General features: G+C 43.2%; 1 protein-coding gene across 3 annotated transcripts in view; it reads left to right on the top strand.

Moving 5' to 3' along the window:
• The window catches only part of LOC111155527 (phosphatidylinositol-5-phosphate 4-kinase type 2 alpha), a 172566-nt gene that overhangs the window by 106761 nt on the left and 46919 nt on the right, over positions 1-18886 (top strand). The window contains exons 2-4 of one of the 3 annotated variants that reach the window (XM_022515696.1): positions 612-686; positions 2070-2135; positions 17559-17711. In XM_022515696.1, coding sequence (XP_022371404.1) covers positions 612-686; positions 2070-2135; positions 17559-17711 — 294 coding nt within the window. Of the gene's footprint in view, positions 1-611; positions 710-2038; positions 2136-17558; positions 17712-18886 lie in introns of all 3 variants that reach the window. The other 2 variants (XM_022515695.1, XM_022515697.1) reach the window with 2 other exon arrangements.

The following is an 18886-nucleotide window of genomic DNA, read 5'->3' on the forward strand; positions in this document are numbered from 1 at the left end:
CATCTCCCTTTTACTCCCTCAAACCAATACGGTTTACACCTCAGGACTGTATGTCTCCTTCCCTTCCTTCGTGAGGGCTGCTCTCTTGGTAAATTCATGCCCTGCCCCAAAACTTATTTTTAAATGTAGTTCCTGTAAGAAAGGTAAAGATCACATGAATGACCATGTTGCTTTTTGAGTACCCAAACGTTTAAAGAAATGGTTACCTTCATTAATTCGACAAATATCTATGTCAGAAGTTGTAAAGAGCCCTGGGCTGAGGCTCTGGAGGGGAAGTGGGAGGACAAATGGGAGAAGCAGGGACTGCTGGCCATGAGGGTTCACCCTCCAGGATTCCTCCCTTGTCACTGCCCCCCAAAGGTCCTCCACAGGCCCAGCAGCAGACCCAGATGAGCAGTGGGAGTTGGAGCTAGAAGGGAGGTGGAGGCAGTGGCAAAGTCTGAAGAGGGAGTAAGGAGGGCCTCAAGAGAGACGGATTGGAATTGGAGCAGGAGGAAAGTGGGCGGGAGGTTCTTGGGTCTACCTGGTTTTCTTCCTGAGCCCTGTGTTCAAGTGAAGCACTTTCCACAGAGATAGTAATAACCTGTGCCATTTATTTTGTATTTTTCTAGATCAATGAACTGAGCCATGTTCAAATCCCTGTTATGTTGATGCCAGATGACTTCAAAGCCTATTCAAAGATAAAGGTGGACAATCACCTTTTTAACAAGTAAGTACAAGTATGGCCCTTTTATAGGACTGACATGGCTGCCAGGAGCATGATTTTTGTGAATTTCTATAATCACATTATTTTTCAATGGGTGGGAGTAAAGTTTTGCTGATGAAGTTAATCCTGTGATAAACATAACCATCTGTCATTTTCAGAAAAGCAACAGCAGGCCCTCTTGGGTAATATCCTTTTGCCATATGGCATATTGTTCTCTATGAATATCTTATATGTTAAAAGTGATATTCTCATTACAATTTAAACGTTTGAAGCTGTAAATTGCTTGGAATTTTTAACAGCAATGGACCTCAGCTATCTTATACAAAACTTGAATAATGCCCACTTCATGAACAGGATGTGACTCCTTCATAGAACAATAAAGAATTAGGACATTTTCGTAAAACATAATTGGATGCCATGGCAGGCACTGAGACCATTTCTCCTTCATTTGAATGTCATGTTGGATGTCATTATGGAGCACCTTATGTATTAGCTGTCCATAAGAGCGGGAGGTACAAGGAAGTGTGAGAAATGGTCCTGACCTCAGGGGGCTCACAGGCAGGTGGTTGGAACTCGACACGTATACAAATTACTGTAATTTGGTGTACAAAGTATGACAGTAGAGGGGTGTGTGTGTGTGTGTGTGTGTGTGTGTGTGTTGGTGTACATGTACACAAAGGAGGAAGCAATTCTGAATGAGTGGGATATGAGCCTCCAAGAAATCCCACCCACACAAGGATCAAGTATAGAATTTCTTACTGTGACCATTGTTCTGATGGGAAGCAGATGCATTCATTCTCTTACTATTGTTTAGAGGTTGACCTCTGGAGGAATATTTTTCTGTGTGAATTTAGAATGTGGTATTTATATATAGCATAACATTGGTCGTTCGGGAGTGAGAGGTAATGTTGTTTTGCAAGCTTTAATCACCACGTCCCTGAAGAGGAGTGTGGGGAACATGTCTGTGACTTGCTCTGCTTCCCATCCCCAGCTCCCCAAGCTCTTTGCTATCCCTTCATGGTTTCACTCAGTATGGCCTCTTGTCTTTCCACTTCTTCGTCCTTGGGGGAGCGACTCTCAGGAGTGGTCAGGATTAGAACAGTCATCTAGTCCCAGGGCCCCTAGGTGATGCAAGGAGGTGAATGTGACCAGTCTGTCCCTGTATCCTCCGGATGTACTGTGGGTCATAGTCGATCCTATGGAGCACACCCGTGCCTTCTGGGGGTGGGGAACTCCAGGCACTTGGCTACGTGTGGAACTAGAAGGTGGCAGATTTAGGTCTGGTTAACATTCTATACATCTAAACTTTACTCCACAATATGCCTGTTTCAGAGAAAACATGCCGAGCCACTTCAAGTTTAAGGAATACTGCCCGATGGTTTTCCGTAACCTGCGGGAGAGGTTTGGCATCGACGATCAGGATTTCCAGGTGAGTTGCTTTTGCAACCTTTGCTTCAGATGGGTTTTGCTCCGTAAAACAGGACTTACATTTTTTTTCATTACAAGTAATTATATAATAGTAATTTTCATTTTATATAAGAATGTTTCAGTGTTTTTTTCCGAAGTAAAGGGTTCTTTCATTTAGGAGCCTCTGTACAGATTGATTTTGGCAGTCGGTAGGAAAAGATTATTCTTCAGGAAGAGAACACACGGGAGAGTTCTAGGTGATACTTGCATTTCCCGGTGGAAGCGTCCTGTCAGCAGAGCCTCCTTTTGATTTCTGCCGCCAGCTGTGTCTGCAGCCCGTGCTAGTGTGTATGTGGGTCTTGAATTCACATTTCCTGTATTTACAGAGGCCACTTACCAATCATAGAAATTCTATTTTTGTTACGATTGATTTGCTGCTTTTCAAATTGGCTGAACCTGACTCTGCTCACGTTTTGTCAGAGGCCACACCTTGTGCGCTGTGATGCATCATGGTCTAGTGACCGTAGAGCTGTTATCAGCAAGAGCCTGCCAGTCCTGGGAACGGCTTGGGGAGCACTCTCATCTGCTCTTGGTACCCACCACAGAAAACTGTGCTCTGTTGCTTTTCTTCCTATGTATGCTTGGTTCTCAAATTTGACTTTAAAAATTGAGATCATGGGGCTGCCGTAAGTGCTAATCCATGGTCATTTCTGCTAAGAAAGGACCTGACATCAGTTAGCCAGTCAGATTTGTAAAAACCAAAGATTTTTCTAAAGATTTTATTTATTTATTTGAGAGAAAAAGAGAACACAAGTTGGGGGGAGGGGCAGAGGGAGAAGGAGAATCAAGATTCCCACTGAACAGGGAGCCTGATGCAGGGCTCGATTCCCGGACACCAGAATCATGACCTGAGCTGAAGTCAGACACTTAACCAACTGAGCCACCAAGGTGCCCCCCAAGGACTTTTTTTAAGAGCAGAAAATCTGAGTTAAGAGATGCAAGGGCTACTTTCTGGTCTTTTAGGACAGTCTATTCATTTTACTGTGGAAGCACGGACTTATTTTTAAATCCCTTCAAATCTAGTAAACACTCTTTCATTTGCCCCAAATCAGAGATTCTAATTTACCCTGCATTAAGTACCATATAGCTGTCCCAAGTGACCTTACAAGTTGAACATCGACACAGTTTACTTTGTATTTTCCCTTAAAGAGTAGGGTCCATAATGCACTACTCTTAGTATACTTCCCTAATGATATGTTGGCCTCCCCACCCTGTCCTGCCCCATTCTTGGGTTTCTAAGAATTTCTCGCATGCTCACTCAGGCTTCCAAGGATCTTCCAAGCTGCCAGGGTGCCAGTGAGATGCCCTCCTCCGTGGACTAGAGCTGAGGTTCCCAAAGAGGTGGGTTCCGAGCAGAGGCTGGGTGTACCCCAGCGAGGGCTGAGGAGAAGTGGGACAGGGTAGAGTGGGCGCTCACTTTGCTTTCAAAAACTGGTGGAGCCAGCACTCAGATTTGGGCCTCCCGTGTAAGAGAAAGAATTTCAATCAAACCTAGACTTGGAATTTACTGCTGAAAAAAATGTCACTTTTATTTATTTATTTATTTATTTGAGAGTGAGAGAGAGAGAGCAAGAATGGCGGGGGGTTGGGGGGAGAAGCAGACTCCCCGCTAAGCAGGGAGCCCAACAACATAGGACTTGGTCCCAGGACCCCAGGATCATGACCTGAGTTGAAGGTAGGCGCTTAACTGACTGAGCCACCCAGGCACCCCAATAAGTCACTTTTAAAGAATAAATTTCGGAATAGTAAAAAAGGTTTATATAAAATAAAAAGGAATAATTCTACATTATTTAAGAACTGTTTAATACATTTAAAGAAGCCGTATGAAAATAAACGGTGCTTTAAAGGAATGAATAGCTGACAACTTCGATGTCCTAAGAAAATCTCCTCTGCCTGATTCCCATGTTAAGTTTTTGTGTGTTTCTCCCTCTGTCCCTCCCCCCGCCCTTTTTTTTAATTGGCTACACTGGCATTTCACAGAAACTGGCTTTTGAGAGCCTATGCTATAGGATCTTGAAGTTCCTCAATTCATTACCAAAATGAAGTTCTTAAATTTCTTCCTGTAATCAGCCCTGTTAAATGCGATCTGAAATGGACCCTTTATAGCCTAAAATCTGTACTACAGCTGATAAAAGTAGTTTTTTTGAATTTCCTAAAATGACCAGTTTAGTTGCAGAAATACCAAGACATGAGCCAGTTTTCCTTCACCTTTTCCCCCCTAAAAACAAAACCGTATAACTTGGTATTTAAATAAGTGCAAATTGCTAAGTACAAACTTTAAAGGCAAATCAGGCAAGTAGAGGATGATTCAAGTAACTAATTGGCAAGTCTCTGAAGCTCTTAGCGGGAGAGATCGGTAGAGAGAGCTGGTGCGCGTGTAATTAATCATTTCAACACCACTCCTCTCCTCAGCTACACCCAGTGCTTTTGGCATTTAAATTGCTGCTTTCTCTTTGGCAACTGTATTTCTATTTAAAAAAAAAAAAAAAAAAGTGGGTGTTTAGTAACTTTCATAAACCAGAGATATATGCTGGTTTCCCTCCCTGTTCCCATGTTCCTTTCCCAAGGTCTCTACCTTTTAGGAAATTTTCAATAGGGGTAGGCCCCAGAGTTCAAACTGAAGATCAGCTCATAAATGTAGGGCTCCACTCCACTCTACTCTGTTGGCTACCTGGTTTGGAAAAATGGAAGAAGTGTGCCAGCTCTGGCTCTGAGTTCATACCTTAGGACCTCTGGGCATTGCCAGGTTGAAGGTAGAGGTGCTATGGTCCTGGGAAAGCCCTGGGAGGCCCAGCAGTGGGCATAGGCCAGGACTAGAGGGGCTGTTATCCCAGCTGCTGGGCACATCAATTCAACCACTGCCCAGACATTGCGTTGATCGTGGCACGAACAAGTAACGTGTATGGGTTGACATAGAATACCAAATTAAATACTCTTTCTCAATCTGATTTGAAAAGTAAGATCAGTGACCTGGGGTCTGATCATCTTTTGATGGCACCGATTGCTAGAGGGGACCAGACCTCACACTGCTTTGCCTTGCCTTGATGTGTTTATTTTTCTGAAGAGCCTTCTTATTGGATGAATGGCTTTAAATCAATATGGCGATAAGTAACGCCACTGTCTGGTTCATTTCATATTCAGACCTCCTTATTGAATCAAAGGGATAAACTGTGTTGACCCACCCTGTGTGTGTGAATGCCTTTTTGCTGCACCTGAAAAAAAGTCAGTATTGATGAATCTGATAAAAGTAGGACATGGTAATTAGCCTACCTAATTGACCTCTATCAGCATACTTAAACTTCTTGACAAGAACTGAAGAGCATTCCTACTGTAAACATTTGTATTTTTCCCCTTCAAATCTAGTAAACACTCTTTCTTGGATGGCCTTTAAAATAAAACTGTTTTCTTGCTGTTAAAGACAAATGCAAACAGTGGTTCTAGAATATTCATCATTAATAACAGTATCACTTAACATTATACATATAAACCTCTGTGTAGGTGTGTCCAGTGCATCCAGATTCGGAACTTTCGACAGCTTATTAGTGTGTCTTAAAATTACTTCACTGGTTTGTAAGAGGCTCAGTGTTGAATTATGTTCTTCTGATCATTGTTGGGCCGATGAGATGCTGCATTACTGTACTTTTAAGATAAGTCATCTTTTCAAGATGACTGCACCATGCAGTGCATTCACTGTTGGAGGTCTCCACTGTTCTGACACTGTTTCTGCCTCCGCTGCTCCCCGAAGCTCTGGTTCTCCTTTGGTGGAGGATTTCATGCACAATTACACTCAGTGTGTGTTTATTTGCACCTAGTGCATGTCAGGCTGTTTGCAAGACATTATAGGGGATGCAGAAGGGAAGAAAGAATGAAGGAATTCCTCATTCTTTGTTTTTTACTGTTCTCTATCAGATTCTGTATAAGATGCTAATGAGATTTATAGAAATCCAGACATCTTAATTTTTACTGGTCTGCAAGAAAACCTGCATCCCTCTTTCCAGTCTCTCAGAGTACCAGAGCCTCTTACAACAGGCCTGGCAAATCAAAGGGAGGGTTCGCTTAAAGTTTCTGAGCTGCGGGAGAGGATTGCCCGCCAGAAACCAAAAAGTTCTGCATGATGGAGATGATGCTATTAAGCCTCACCGCACCACATAATTGAAACTGAGCCCTCTTGTTCTTCCTGGAGGATAATACCAGGTTTACTTTCCCCTACCACGTCGCCTGAATTAGAATCCCTCATTATTTGCATTTGATGCATCTTCGTCTTTGTATTTGTAATGGAGAATTCTAATTTTAAAATAATTAATTTTAAAAGCTAATGTTTTAAACTTTTGATGTTCTAGTTTCAAGTTTAAAAATAAAATGTTCAAGTGTTAAGACCTTGAGAGTATGACAGAACTTTGGGGGGAAAAATCTGCCAGTATCTGTAGAATACAGAGCCTGTCACTGTATTTTCAAATGTAGACTTCCCAAAAACCATTTAAACTTTCTAAGGGCAGGGACTGAGTCTCCTGTGTCTAGGGGTATAGGCCCAGAGTTTAGTATCAACCTGGCTCGGGGCAGGCACGTAGGAAATATTTGTGGCAGAAAGGGAGGGAGGGCTTGCGGATCAACCCAGGGAAATGAACCTTCTGGGCCAAAGCATGGTGCCAAGAGCTCAGGAAATGTGAAGTGCCGGATGGTGGTGGGACTGGGGAGAGGAAGATGGGAAACTGCCCCGCAGGCTTCCCTCGGATTCTTCAGCCCCAGAGCTGTGGATTTTGCACAGGGGAATGATGCGATGACATGTGGATTTTCTAAAGATAACTGAGGTGGTTACAGACAGAATGCATAAAGGAGATAACGCAGCTCGGAGACTATCAACTATCCCAGGGACACGAAAGCCCGCCGCACTGACAGGGTCAAGCAGAGAGCAGCGCCCCAAGGTGGAGGGAAAAGAAACCTGACAGGAGTGGAGGTGTTGGAGCCTGAGGGGCTGGGGGAGCAGGGGTACTGGTCACTAGCAAGGGGAAGGCTTGGGAAAGGGCGAGGGGAGAGCGGAAGATACAGTTGAGTTTTTAGCCTTTTGAACATAGAGGTGATCTTGTGTGTGGGGCAGCCTGGGGAGCGCAGGCCCAGACGTGGGAGGGATTGGCTTCTGGGTGTTGTCTCTCCACAGACCTACTTGTCCTGTCACCATCTGGAATCTGCTTCCTCCTTGAGCCATATAAGCTCTTTCTTTCCTCTGTAACTGCTGTGTCTCTTGAGCCGGCTCATTCACAGCCTCTCCTCACACTTTTTGGCCTCACCGGTGAGCCTCTGTAGGCCTCACAGTGCATATTGGACAGAAACTCCTCCTGGGCCAAAAACCAAAGCAGTCTTCTCCTGACAGACTTTTGGGAAAATTGCCTCACAACCTATCAACATCATCAGATTTTTTTCTTGTTCTTTTTCTGCTCCTTCTTATAAGTTGAACCAGTGACTGTCCCCATCACAGACTGTCGGCCTTTGTCTCCCCGCCACCCCCCACAACCACACTGAACCCTTTGGGTTATGACCTGTGGTTTCCAAGAGCTGACAGTTGTCCCTGCCACAGGGAACTCCTGTCCAGGTTAGATGTTGTGTTTGCTTATTATGATCCCCGGGCACAGGTCTGTGGTATCTTAATGTCAGTCAAGTACCAACCTAAGGTTTTTAAAGGAGATCTCATGGTGCTCCAAGAAGTTCCTGCAACTCTGTTTCTCTGCCAGTCATCACCATTCATTGTTGTGTTCTTCTTTTCTCAGTTGTTTCATTATTGATAAATGTTAAATTGCAGTGTTCTTGCTCCCCGTTTTAATGAAAGCCACTCTACACCTGGGATCACAGCTCAGACTTTCTTTGAAATTCCCGAAGAGCTTAACATATGGCTTTGAACACAGTGGGCATTTAATAAATCCTTGATGGTAATGTTCAAGTTAGCATGTTGGTCTTTACAGTCAGAGGACCATCTGTGCTCCCTCAGATATGTCAAACGCAAACCCAGAAAGCAGCCTCGGCCCGGGCGATTGCTCCTGGCTCCCGGCCTTGTGACTTGAGGCATGTAATCATAATCCTGGGTTGTCAGCAGGGAGCGATCAGCTTCCAGGTTTCAAGTCCATGAAACAGGTAACGTGGGTTAAGAAAAAGAACATTTCCTGGGGGCAAAGAGGCTGGTCTGAGTCTTGGATCTTCAGGGACTGTGGCTGTGGGCTGTCTCCAGTCGCTTAGTCCTGGAGGGTCTCAATTTTCTCATCTGTGAAATGAGGGAAAAGGACATGATGTTCGCTGAGGCCCTCCCAGCTGTCAACTCTCTGAATCTGTTATTAAGTCATCTCAAGGAGATGACAGTCACTGAAGTTCTTGTGTACAAGACCGACATGTTCCCTTTGCAAGGTGGTGGCTTTCATACACTGGAGTATGGCGGAATTGATCTTAATGGCTTTTCTGTTGATTAAAAGTAAGAAGTTTTCATACATCATTTTTAACAGGACTACAAACCCACATCAAAATGGAAAAAAAATCCAAAAACATGTAAGACTCAGAATTAAGTGTTCAGAGTGCTTGGGTATTTAAAAAATGCACAGGGGACCATAATGGTTACTAAATCATGACATTTTCAGGAGAGGCATAGAAGATCGGTGGCAAGAATGAGCTAATTAAATTGACCTTTGCATTTCCTCCATGCTTCTGGAGGCCCCACTAATCCCGGACTTCCCACTGTGGAAATAAACATCTTCAGTGTCGCCTTACAGAGGAGTGGAGAGGAAGGATGGCATCATTAATCCCTTTCTTAAGGGAAATGACAATAAATTTCCAATTAGAAGCGTAAGAAGGCCACTGAAGAGTGAGCTTCATCTCTCATTATCTTCCTTTATTTCCTGCCGAGGGCTGACATGCCACCAGAGCTTCAAACATCACTGTTGAGTTTGGGGACAGGGTGTTGTAAGATCAGCCAGGTACTAGGCTGTGCAGAATAGAAATAGTAAAAATCAGTTCACTTACCAAGAGGCAAGAAAGGCAAGTGAAAATGGAGTAAATTGTCAGATTGTTACCTGTCTTCCATTTAAGAGCTCTTCCATTTAAGAGCTTTAGTTTTTGTCAGAGAGTTCATTTTCCTACCCAGCTCCCAGCAAGCCTAGGAGCAGCCTAAGAAGTAACATTTGCGTGTTGTCATGTGTCCACTGCACTGGACCGAGCAGAGCGTGCGTGTAAATGTCCCTTCACTTGCCAGAGACAACCCAGGCAACCAAGCTGCTTGCCTTAGGGACTTGCAAGAGAAAAGTTTGGTCCTGTCACAGATGCCTGTGTACTGGAGGAGTGTGTTTATATGAAATGTCCAGAATTGGCAACTCTAGGACAGTGGAGAGTGGTTTCCTGCTTGGAGGATGGATGTCAGAATGGGAGTGACTGCTAATGGGTACAGGTTTCTTTTTGAGGTGATGAAAATGTTCTAAAATTCATTGTGGAGATGGTTAACTTTGTATATGTACTAAAGACCATTGAACTGTACACTTTAAAGAGGTGAATTGTATGGCATGTGAGTTATAGCTCAGTAAAGCTATTAAGGAAGAAGAATGTGGCTTAAACTTCGTTTTTATTCAATATGTGATTTTCATTTTCCTCCACCACTGACTTTGGCTGCCTTTTTCTTGAGGGTAGGGTGTTAGGATAACAGTATTGGCATTTAGAACAAGTGAATTTGAGGAATTACATAGTTTATAATATGAAATGAATGAATGGCTAGTGAATACAGCACACATTTTGCAGTTAGTTTACATTTGTGATCAGATTTTCCCCCTAAACTAATAGCAAATCATTATCTATTTCCTATTTTCCCCCTAAACTAATAACAAATCATTATCCATTTCCTATGTCTCTACAAACTAACAGCAATGATTATTACTGAACACTAATTAGTAGAGCAAGAAGGAAACCTAGAGACATGAAGTCCAACTATCTTTGCAGATAATCAGGTAACAGAGTGAGGGGTGGGGGGGGTGGGGGAATTGGGAGGCCTCCTTGCCCTTGACTTCTAATTCGCTCTGTTTCTGCCATCCCTGCTGAGACCTGGAGCCTGTGAGAAATTTCTGTGGGCAGTGGAGGTTAACAAGACACTCTATCAATGTCTATTCATCCATATTTTAAATGTTGAATTGAGTCTTTTAAAGCCTTGCCTTGAATGGGATTATAAATGTCACGGTAACTCAGTGTGTTACACAGATGACCTCCCAGACTGGCTGTTCCAAGGTTGCTTTTCCAAACCTCCATCCCTCTCCTCGGGCCCTCATTTTTACCTGGTACCCACTTACCTTCCTTTATTCTCGCTTCTCCCTCGAGGTAACAGAGGCGTGTACATTGAGCTCCCCTGACTTTCCCTTGCCTGTGCCTTCAAATTCATGGGTGTCTTCCTCCAGCCTACTTTCCTCCTCCTCCTCACCCTCCTCCCTCTCCTCAGGAAGGAGTCACCCATCTCCTCAGGCTGCCCTCCCCTGTGCTTTCTATTTCTTTAGAGACTTGTCCCACCCCCTTTCCCCTCTGAGGGAGGTAAGCAGGAGGCCAGGGACAGAAGGAAGACCTTGTGGGTTGGGATTTTTTGACTTTTAAGTTCTTTATAAAATGTTTTAAATTCTTTTGTAAAAATACTAGTGGTCATTAAGGAGGGCTACAGGAAATAACCTGCAAAGGTAAATGACAATGTGTGGCTCTCGATTTTCAGTGGGCACAAACCAGAGGCTTGGCCAGGGTGGGGGATGGAATCGAGAGCAAATTGGAAGAAGCTTATTCTATAAGTCCTTCTTCATTTTTAACTTCCCAGCCCGCAGAATCATGTCAATACTGATCTGCACTTCTAAATCTCTTCCAAGTTGAAATTCACTATTTATAATAACAGCTGTCATTTATTGAGTACTAATCTCTTCCAGGCACTAATTTGAAACTTTATATTCCTCTAATTTAACTCCCATACTTTTGACTAGTATTATTATTATCTTCATCATTATTTCTATAGATAGGGAAACTGAGGCACAAAGAGCTTAAATTAACTTGCCCAAATTCACAGTCTTGACTTTTAAGGTTCCCCGTGTCCGATGTCGTGTTATAACGTCCCCCAGCTTCACCATCATCCCTGTTTGGAACTTGAAAGGTCACCAGGCCTCTGCTTACGGCCATGCGGACCTGAGAAAATATGAGGAAATGAAATAGAAGTCTGAACAAACTAAACAGGGAGAAATGGTTTTGATGTTCAGAGCATTCTGATGAGTGTGTACATAGTGGGTGTGTGAGTGTGTTCTCTTCTGATGGCTTCGAGCCTTGGGAAGGTGTTGGAGGACATTTCCGAAGGCCAGTGGGACATTTCACACATTGAATGCTCTGGATTGCCTTTAAATTGTCCTGTGACTTTGACCCCAGATATCCAGAGGGCATTTTGTTTTTGCACATTCACACTTTTGAACTGAGAGTTTCAGAATCCCAGATTTTAAATTTTTTAAATGGCACCTTATTTCAGAATATATGGCTTTGTCCATAACAAAGAATCTGTTTCCTTTTTCCCTTCCCTTCTTCCTTCCCTTCTTCCTTCTTCTCTTCCTGCCCTCCTTCTCCCTTTCTTTCTTTTGTCAGTCCCTCCATCCATCTGTTTTCTAATAGGGCAACAAGAGTAGAACTCTACACTCTACATAGATTTCATTGGGTGATTTTACCCCACAGCTTTCTCATACACACAGACAGGTAGGTAATGGTGAACATTCCTAAGAGTAAATATTTTACTTTGAAAATGGGAATTACCTTGTAGATGACTAAACCAGCCCTATTAGCAGTGCTTTTTAGGTCTTTGGTTAGATCAGATTTTCTTCTTAGACTTGGTTTTTTAAATCAGATGGTTAAAATGAGACAGAATTTTAAAAAAAAAAAGATGTCTTAAAAAAAAATGGAATGGTCTCTTCAGCTGGACCTTCTTTCTTCCATGTAAATCTTGTCCTCACTTACAGATTTTGTCTTAACTTTCTCTCTCTCTCTCTTTCTTTCTCTTCTTTCTTTCCTTTCTTCCTTTCTTGCCAGTTTAGCATTGTGGAGAGTAACCCAGCATACATTCCCAGAGTAAAGGATTACTTGTTTGCCAAGTAGTCTTCTTTAACCAAGTAACCTTCTTTGCCAAGAAAACCCTTACAGTTTTCAGCAGGGAGAAACAGAGGATGGGACAGTGTTTAAAGATAGAAACCTGTCACCAAAAGAGAAGGAAAGCCTCCAGCAATATTCAGAACAAGTGAACTAATTAAAACAGACACTGTGCCACGTGGTCAGAAATGTGAAGAATTCTTAGGATTGACACCATCACCCCATGTACAGAACTGTCAGAAGAGCAAAGCACTAGGCAGCTTTCAGCCCTGTCTGTGCCACATGAATTGTAGGCCTCTAAGCCCAGGGCTTAATCACACATGCTTTCCCGGTCCTGAAGCCTTGTTCCACAAACACACATCCGTCTCAGCTCTGGCCTTGAGAGAAGACAGCAACTACACCTACCCACCTCAAGTCGAATAATGAACAGTGCTAGAATGAGTCAGGATAGATTTGTACACATGTTAGTAAAAGTGTAAATTGAGGACTCTGGGCTGCATTAACATTGAGGCTGTTACCGATGATACATTTTTACTTGGCAAGACAGAAAACATAGAGACAGTTTGGGTTTTGTGCCAGTTCTCTCATGCTCTAAATTATGATTAGAAGGTTATTTGTCACCGCAGAAGACTGTGTCAGCAATCCCATCGCTAATGCCCACTAGATTCTCAAGCCCGGGAAGGAGGCGGCAGTGGCGGGAGGGACGGAGGCCAACTGCTCTGGGCAGGGTCCCTGTAAAGCCATGTGCATACATCGACCCACTCAGATGTTCAAGCACTAAGGCAAGCAAGTCATTTCCGTTGTCTGGGTTTTGTTTTCTTACCTTTAAGTTGAATGGTTTGGAATAATCTCCAAGGTTGCTTTTAACTGTCATGCTCTTTGATTATGAGCATTATTTACACATGGGGGGAACTCTATGGGGGCTCCTGAAGGTCCCTCCCAAGCTCTGCTTCTCTCAAGCCATCCTCTTGACCTCCCAACCATCCTGTATGATACTATGGGCCATTTTCCCTTGTGACAGGGCAGAGCACACTGAAGAATTTCAATAGTCAGTTTTGCTACATAGCAGACTGTATGGAGGCCGCTCAGTGACTCCTTTCAAAACATGGCCCTGGTTTCCCTCTCTCCGCTCATTTTCTCGGTCTTGCCAAAATTGTCCTGAGAATGTCTAGAATCTATGAAGTTTTATTTTCATGCTGTCCTAAGAACTATTGCCATCTTCTTTTTAATCATGGCCCAGATAGTCTAAGCCATCATTATGCCTCTGCTGAGGTGATGGTCGTAGCTTTCTGACTGAACTTTTGTTCGACTCACCCTCTGAGGTGAATCTATAGTTCCTGGAGCTGTGCATCATGCCTTCGAGTAAATACGTTCTTAGAGTTATAAAAGGTCTGTGGTGGAGATTTCACTCAGCTCACCTTCTCCCCTGGTTTCTTCTTGATCACTTTACAGACATAGAAACTGAGGCTCAGAGAGGCTAAATCCAAGGGTTGAAGAAGGCAGACCATTACACAGTACTGCCTTGAGAGAGAGAGAGAGAGAGAGAGAGACACACACACACACACACACACACACACACACACACACACACACATTTCTACCTTATTTCAAAGACCACAGAAAGTCAATGATTGTGATGTTAAGTAATGGAAAAAGTTTAGTCTTTGAAAATTGCCCCTTTTGGTTTCCTCAGAGGAAGCTTTAGGGAGGAGCCTGCGTATTACTTGACTCCCTTGTACTCCACAGTTTGGTTATCTTCAAGTAGGAAAATGCATCTGGCCTTTTCTATCTCAGAGGAATGTTGTGAAAATAAAGATGAAATAATGAGTTGGATTTTTCCAGGCCTTAGAGCCATTCCAAGAATTGTGCATTTTGTGTGAAATGCTGTTTACTCTTCTGATTTTCTGCTTGTCTGAGGCTTTCAGGAAATGTGATTCATATCTTTTTATGTTCATAGTGATAAAGGTACTTTCTTAGTTTTCACAAAGTGTTCCTTACTTCTTTGATTATTTGAAAACTAAGAGCTTTAAAAAAATCCTTACACACGCTGGAAGTAGACACTGTGGGTTGGGTCTACTCATGTGATTATTGAAAAATGGAGTTGAGGCAGAACCAATATTAGAATTTGTGAAGTGTTATAATCAGAATTAAGACATGGACAATATGCTAATGCAGAGTCTAGAATAAATGATTATCAGTATATTAGATACTGACAGGGAAGACGAAGAATTTGAAAAGAGGTAATGTCTGAGCTGAAGAGCCATTGCTTATTTGATGAGTCATTTCTAGCCCTATGGAAACCTATACATTGCCTTGTACATATCGTTATTAAACATTTCTCTACTGAATTACTACAGTGAATGCAACAAAGTCTTCTTTTTCACTATAAAGCTTCCCACTTGGGGGCACCTGTGTGGCTCAGTCAGTTGAGCGTCCAACTCTTGGTTTCTGTTTGGTCATGATCTCGGGGTTGTGGGATCAGGCCCCACATCAGGCTCTGTGTTGAGCATGGAGTCTGCTTGTCCTTCACCCTCTGCTCCTCCTTGGGCTCCCTCCTCTCTATTTCTCTCTCTCAAATAAATAAAATATTAAAAAAATAAAATAAAGTTTCCTATTTTAACCAAACCAGAATGGGACAGAATATAGTGGGAAAGCTGTTTATGCAGGTACCACCAATGCGCTGGACTTGACACACTATGCAGACAAAACACATCAGAGCCACAATTCAGCAGACTCTTGATTCTTAACCAGGGAGACAGACCTGCTGCAACTCTGTCAGTGTCCTCTGTTTCTTCAGATGCCCTGCCCACACCTTTGGGGTCAGAATCTGCATTTCAACGTTATCCCCAGCGAACTTGGTGGCTCATTAAATTTTAAGAAGTACTTACTGCGCAGCTTTCAATTTTATTCTCTCCCGTTGGTCTGTGATAGAATGTTAGACTTTAATATCTGATATTAATGAATATGTTGCTGTCATCCTGTCCTTTGCTGAGCACAGGTGGCCTTTCTTACCTACCCTGCCCCCTTCCAAAAAGAAGTTATTTTGAATAATTCTTTGCGGGTTAATGTATGGGAGGAAAATATAAGACCATTAGCCCATGGCAATGGTTGCCTTTTTTTTTTTTTTTTTTTTGCTAGTGTTTTAAATCCCAAGGAGTTCGCTTTGATTTTCTCCTTTATTTCTTCTTAGTAGGAAGTAGTGTGAAGGAGATTTTTTTTTTTTTTTTTTTTTTTTTTTTGGTCCAAAAAACAAATTTTTTGGGGATTTTTTTTTTTTTTTTTTTTTTTTTTGAGGACCAAAAAACCAATGTCATGGAGAATTAGACTCTCATGAATATGGCCATTTTCACCCTGAAAATTATTTTCATCCTTCTCAGTCTGTCGAATGGATTTCAGTTGTCTCAAGAATAGTTTAACACTTCCAGATCCTGCTATTTAACGTCATTGGAAGTTATGTCGATTTTTTTTTTTTCCTTCTCTCCAGTTTCCTAATAACCTAAGGAAAGCAAATTCAGCTCATTGGCAGCCTTGGCTCTGCACTTGACAGGTGTGCCTGGCAGCACTCTGATCAAGATGCGCTGTCGCAGGATGTGGCGGTGCGGACAGCCGTGCCGAGGTACATTCTGGGAGATGTGCTGTCGCAGGACGTAGTGGTGCGGACAGTCGTGCCAGGGTGTATCCTGGGAGATAAGAATATGCCGGCGGGGGGCGCCTGGGTGGCTCAGTGGGTTAAGCCGCTGCCTTCGGCTCAGGTCATGATCTCAGGGTCCTGGGATCGAGTCCCGCATCGGGCTCTCTGCTCGGCAGGAAGCCTGCTTCCCTCTCTCTCTCTCTCTGCCTGCTTCTCTGCCTACTTGTGATCTCTCTCTGTCAAATAAATAAATAAAAATCTAAAAAAAAAAAAAAAAAAGAATATGCTGGCGGTCCACTCCCTCAGCACCATAAGGACCTTCCTGAGTTACTATCCCTGTGACATAGTTGTACTTCATAGGGCTTAATCCTGTCGGATTTCCTTGAGAAAGGAAGGAAAGTATAAAGAGACTTGAATATACCAGGTTGAAAGGAACAGTTTAATCAAAAATCCATCATGGATGCATGATCACCTACCTCTCTAAAGACATCTGTGTCCCCTTTAGTGGACATTCAGTGGGGCTTTCCAATGCCCACTTTTGGAGAGGAAATTGGAGAGGGAAGGTGTCTTTGCCTTTGAATCCCTCCTACATGACCCAGTGAGGCCAGGCAGGGCAGGAGGGTCAATACCTAGGAGCACAAGCAGCAGGGGTGAGGTCCAGACTCCCAAGATGTTAGAGGTTATCCTAGTCTGAGTGACCAGAGTAAGAAGGTGTGAGGAAGTGGGAGCGGTTTCTTGGACACAAAGAAAATGAGAGATTCAAACAAGAAAGTCACAAGTGAGAAAAGCGGAGACTTTAGGGTGGCTTACCCACCTAGAGTGTCCGTAGTGGCAGCTAGATACTGGAATGAATGGTGCTACCAGAGCCCCTGCTCAGAGCCCTTTCTTGCCCACCACCCCAGGAGCTAAGCTGTTCTCAGAAATGGCTGAAGAGGGGGTGGAGGATGGACCAAATCAGAGTCTTGTGAGGACCTAGTTTAGAATACACCTGCCCAGACTCCTCCCAAGGCATGCCACAGACAGCGTGGTTTTGAGTGCTTTACTGATGGAGAACTGGGGATTTGAGCTGGCCACACTGGAGATATGACACCAACACTTCCCCTTACTAGTCGTGGACCTTTGCCCAGTGATGAACCCTCTCTCGTCCCCATCTCCTCATCTGTAAAACTGCGATGGTATGAATAGTAACCACTTCATGGGGATGGTATCAGAATGAGGAGAGCTGTTTCCCGCCTACTGTCTGGCAGAATACCTTCCTATAAGGAAACCACTCAGGGAATGTGACAAAAATTCTTTTCATGACTAGAACCTAATTTGCTTCAGAAGAAAATTTGAGCTCTCTTGTCCAACTCAGAAAAGAACCAGATCAACAAAATAACTTTGATTGTAATTCTAGGCATTAGCCTACTCTAAGGACATTAGAAGCATAGTATATATCCAGGCTGTTTTCACGTCATTTAAAAGACTAGCAATTTGAGTTACAATGAATATATAATGTTGTCATCCTACTTAAAGGATATACCAGTTTCTTCCAAACATAAATGTGTTTGAAAGCTTGTGATGACGACACCTGATCTGGAAATCAGAAAGCCGTGCCTCTAACCCATCTCTTTCCTCCTCCCCCCACCTTATCCTGACCGGAAGAATTCCTTGACCAGGAGCGCACCCCTTCCCAACGACTCCCAAGCGCGCAGTGGGGCTCGATTCCACACTTCCTACGACAAAAGATACATCATCAAGACCATCACAAGTGAAGATGTGGCCGAAATGCACAACATCCTGAAGAAATACCACCAGGTAATTTATCTCCATTTGAAACCCTTGCGAACGTTAACATTCACAATGAATTATGACCAAGGCCAAAGATATAGTTAGGAAATGAGAACACATTTGACAGAAAAATCTCCTCTAGCTGGGTTTATTAACACTCCCATGGCCAGATTACTGATCGTTAACATTTAGGAATTCTTGTACTGTAAAAATCTGTAGTTATTTATATAATGCTTTTCATATTTATATAATACTATTTCATGTAAATACTCTTTTGCATAATGGTTTTGATGATTACCATTCTGAATTTAAAATCACTCGGTTGAAGATTTGGCAACGTTTCAGAAGTGTTTTGACCAGAAATACCTCCAAATCCTATCCTGCTTTCTCTGTCTCTTCCTGTCCCAGCCCCAAAGAGGTCCACCCCACTCTGAGAAAAGTAGCCGATTTTAAGAAAGCTGGTATTTGTCTACTTCCTGCCTCCTTTTCGCCCCTCCGTGTTCTCCCTTCATAATCCCCAGGGAATAAGATGAAACTACCTGTGGGAGCAGTGATCTCTCTCTCTCCCTCCTTCCCTGTCTCTCTCTCTCCCCCTTTCCCTCTCTTTCTCTCAATCTCAATAAATTCCAACTTAAGTGTGCCTGGTAGAGCGCACGCACCCAGGTCCCAGCTGGAGCTGTAAAAGGTCTTACTATGACATAAGAGCACGAAGTCCAGTGTCAGACACTCCTGAGTTCAAATCCCAGTCCTGTCACTTACTAACCATGTGACTTCTGGACTCCAAAGCCTCTGTTTCTTCATTTAGACAATGGAGGTAATAACAACACCTGACTCTGGAGGCCTGGAGGTTGGAGGTTAAGCAGGAGAAGGCACATCAGATACTCAGTATAGCATCTGCCATGCCCTGGCAGGTCAGTATATGGCATCAGCCACTGTCGTCGTCATCAGGTCACACAGGCATCTTGAGCAGTTGTGATCTTTGTCATGAATACGACCATTGCTTGCAACATCACAGCAGTCATCTTCAGAACTGGTATCTTACACACACACACACACACACACACACACACACACACACACGCTTTTAGACTCCTGCTTCATTTTTTGACCTAAATAGAACTGGTATCTTACACACACACACACACACACACACACACACACACACGCTTTTAGACTCCTGCTTCATTTTTTGACCTAAATAG

The sequence above is a fragment of the Enhydra lutris genome, unplaced genomic scaffold (assembly GCF_002288905.1).
Source record: "Enhydra lutris kenyoni isolate GAN:26980312 unplaced genomic scaffold, ASM228890v2 scaffoldscaffold42, whole genome shotgun sequence".
Taxonomy (NCBI): Eukaryota; Metazoa; Chordata; class Mammalia; order Carnivora; family Mustelidae; genus Enhydra; species Enhydra lutris.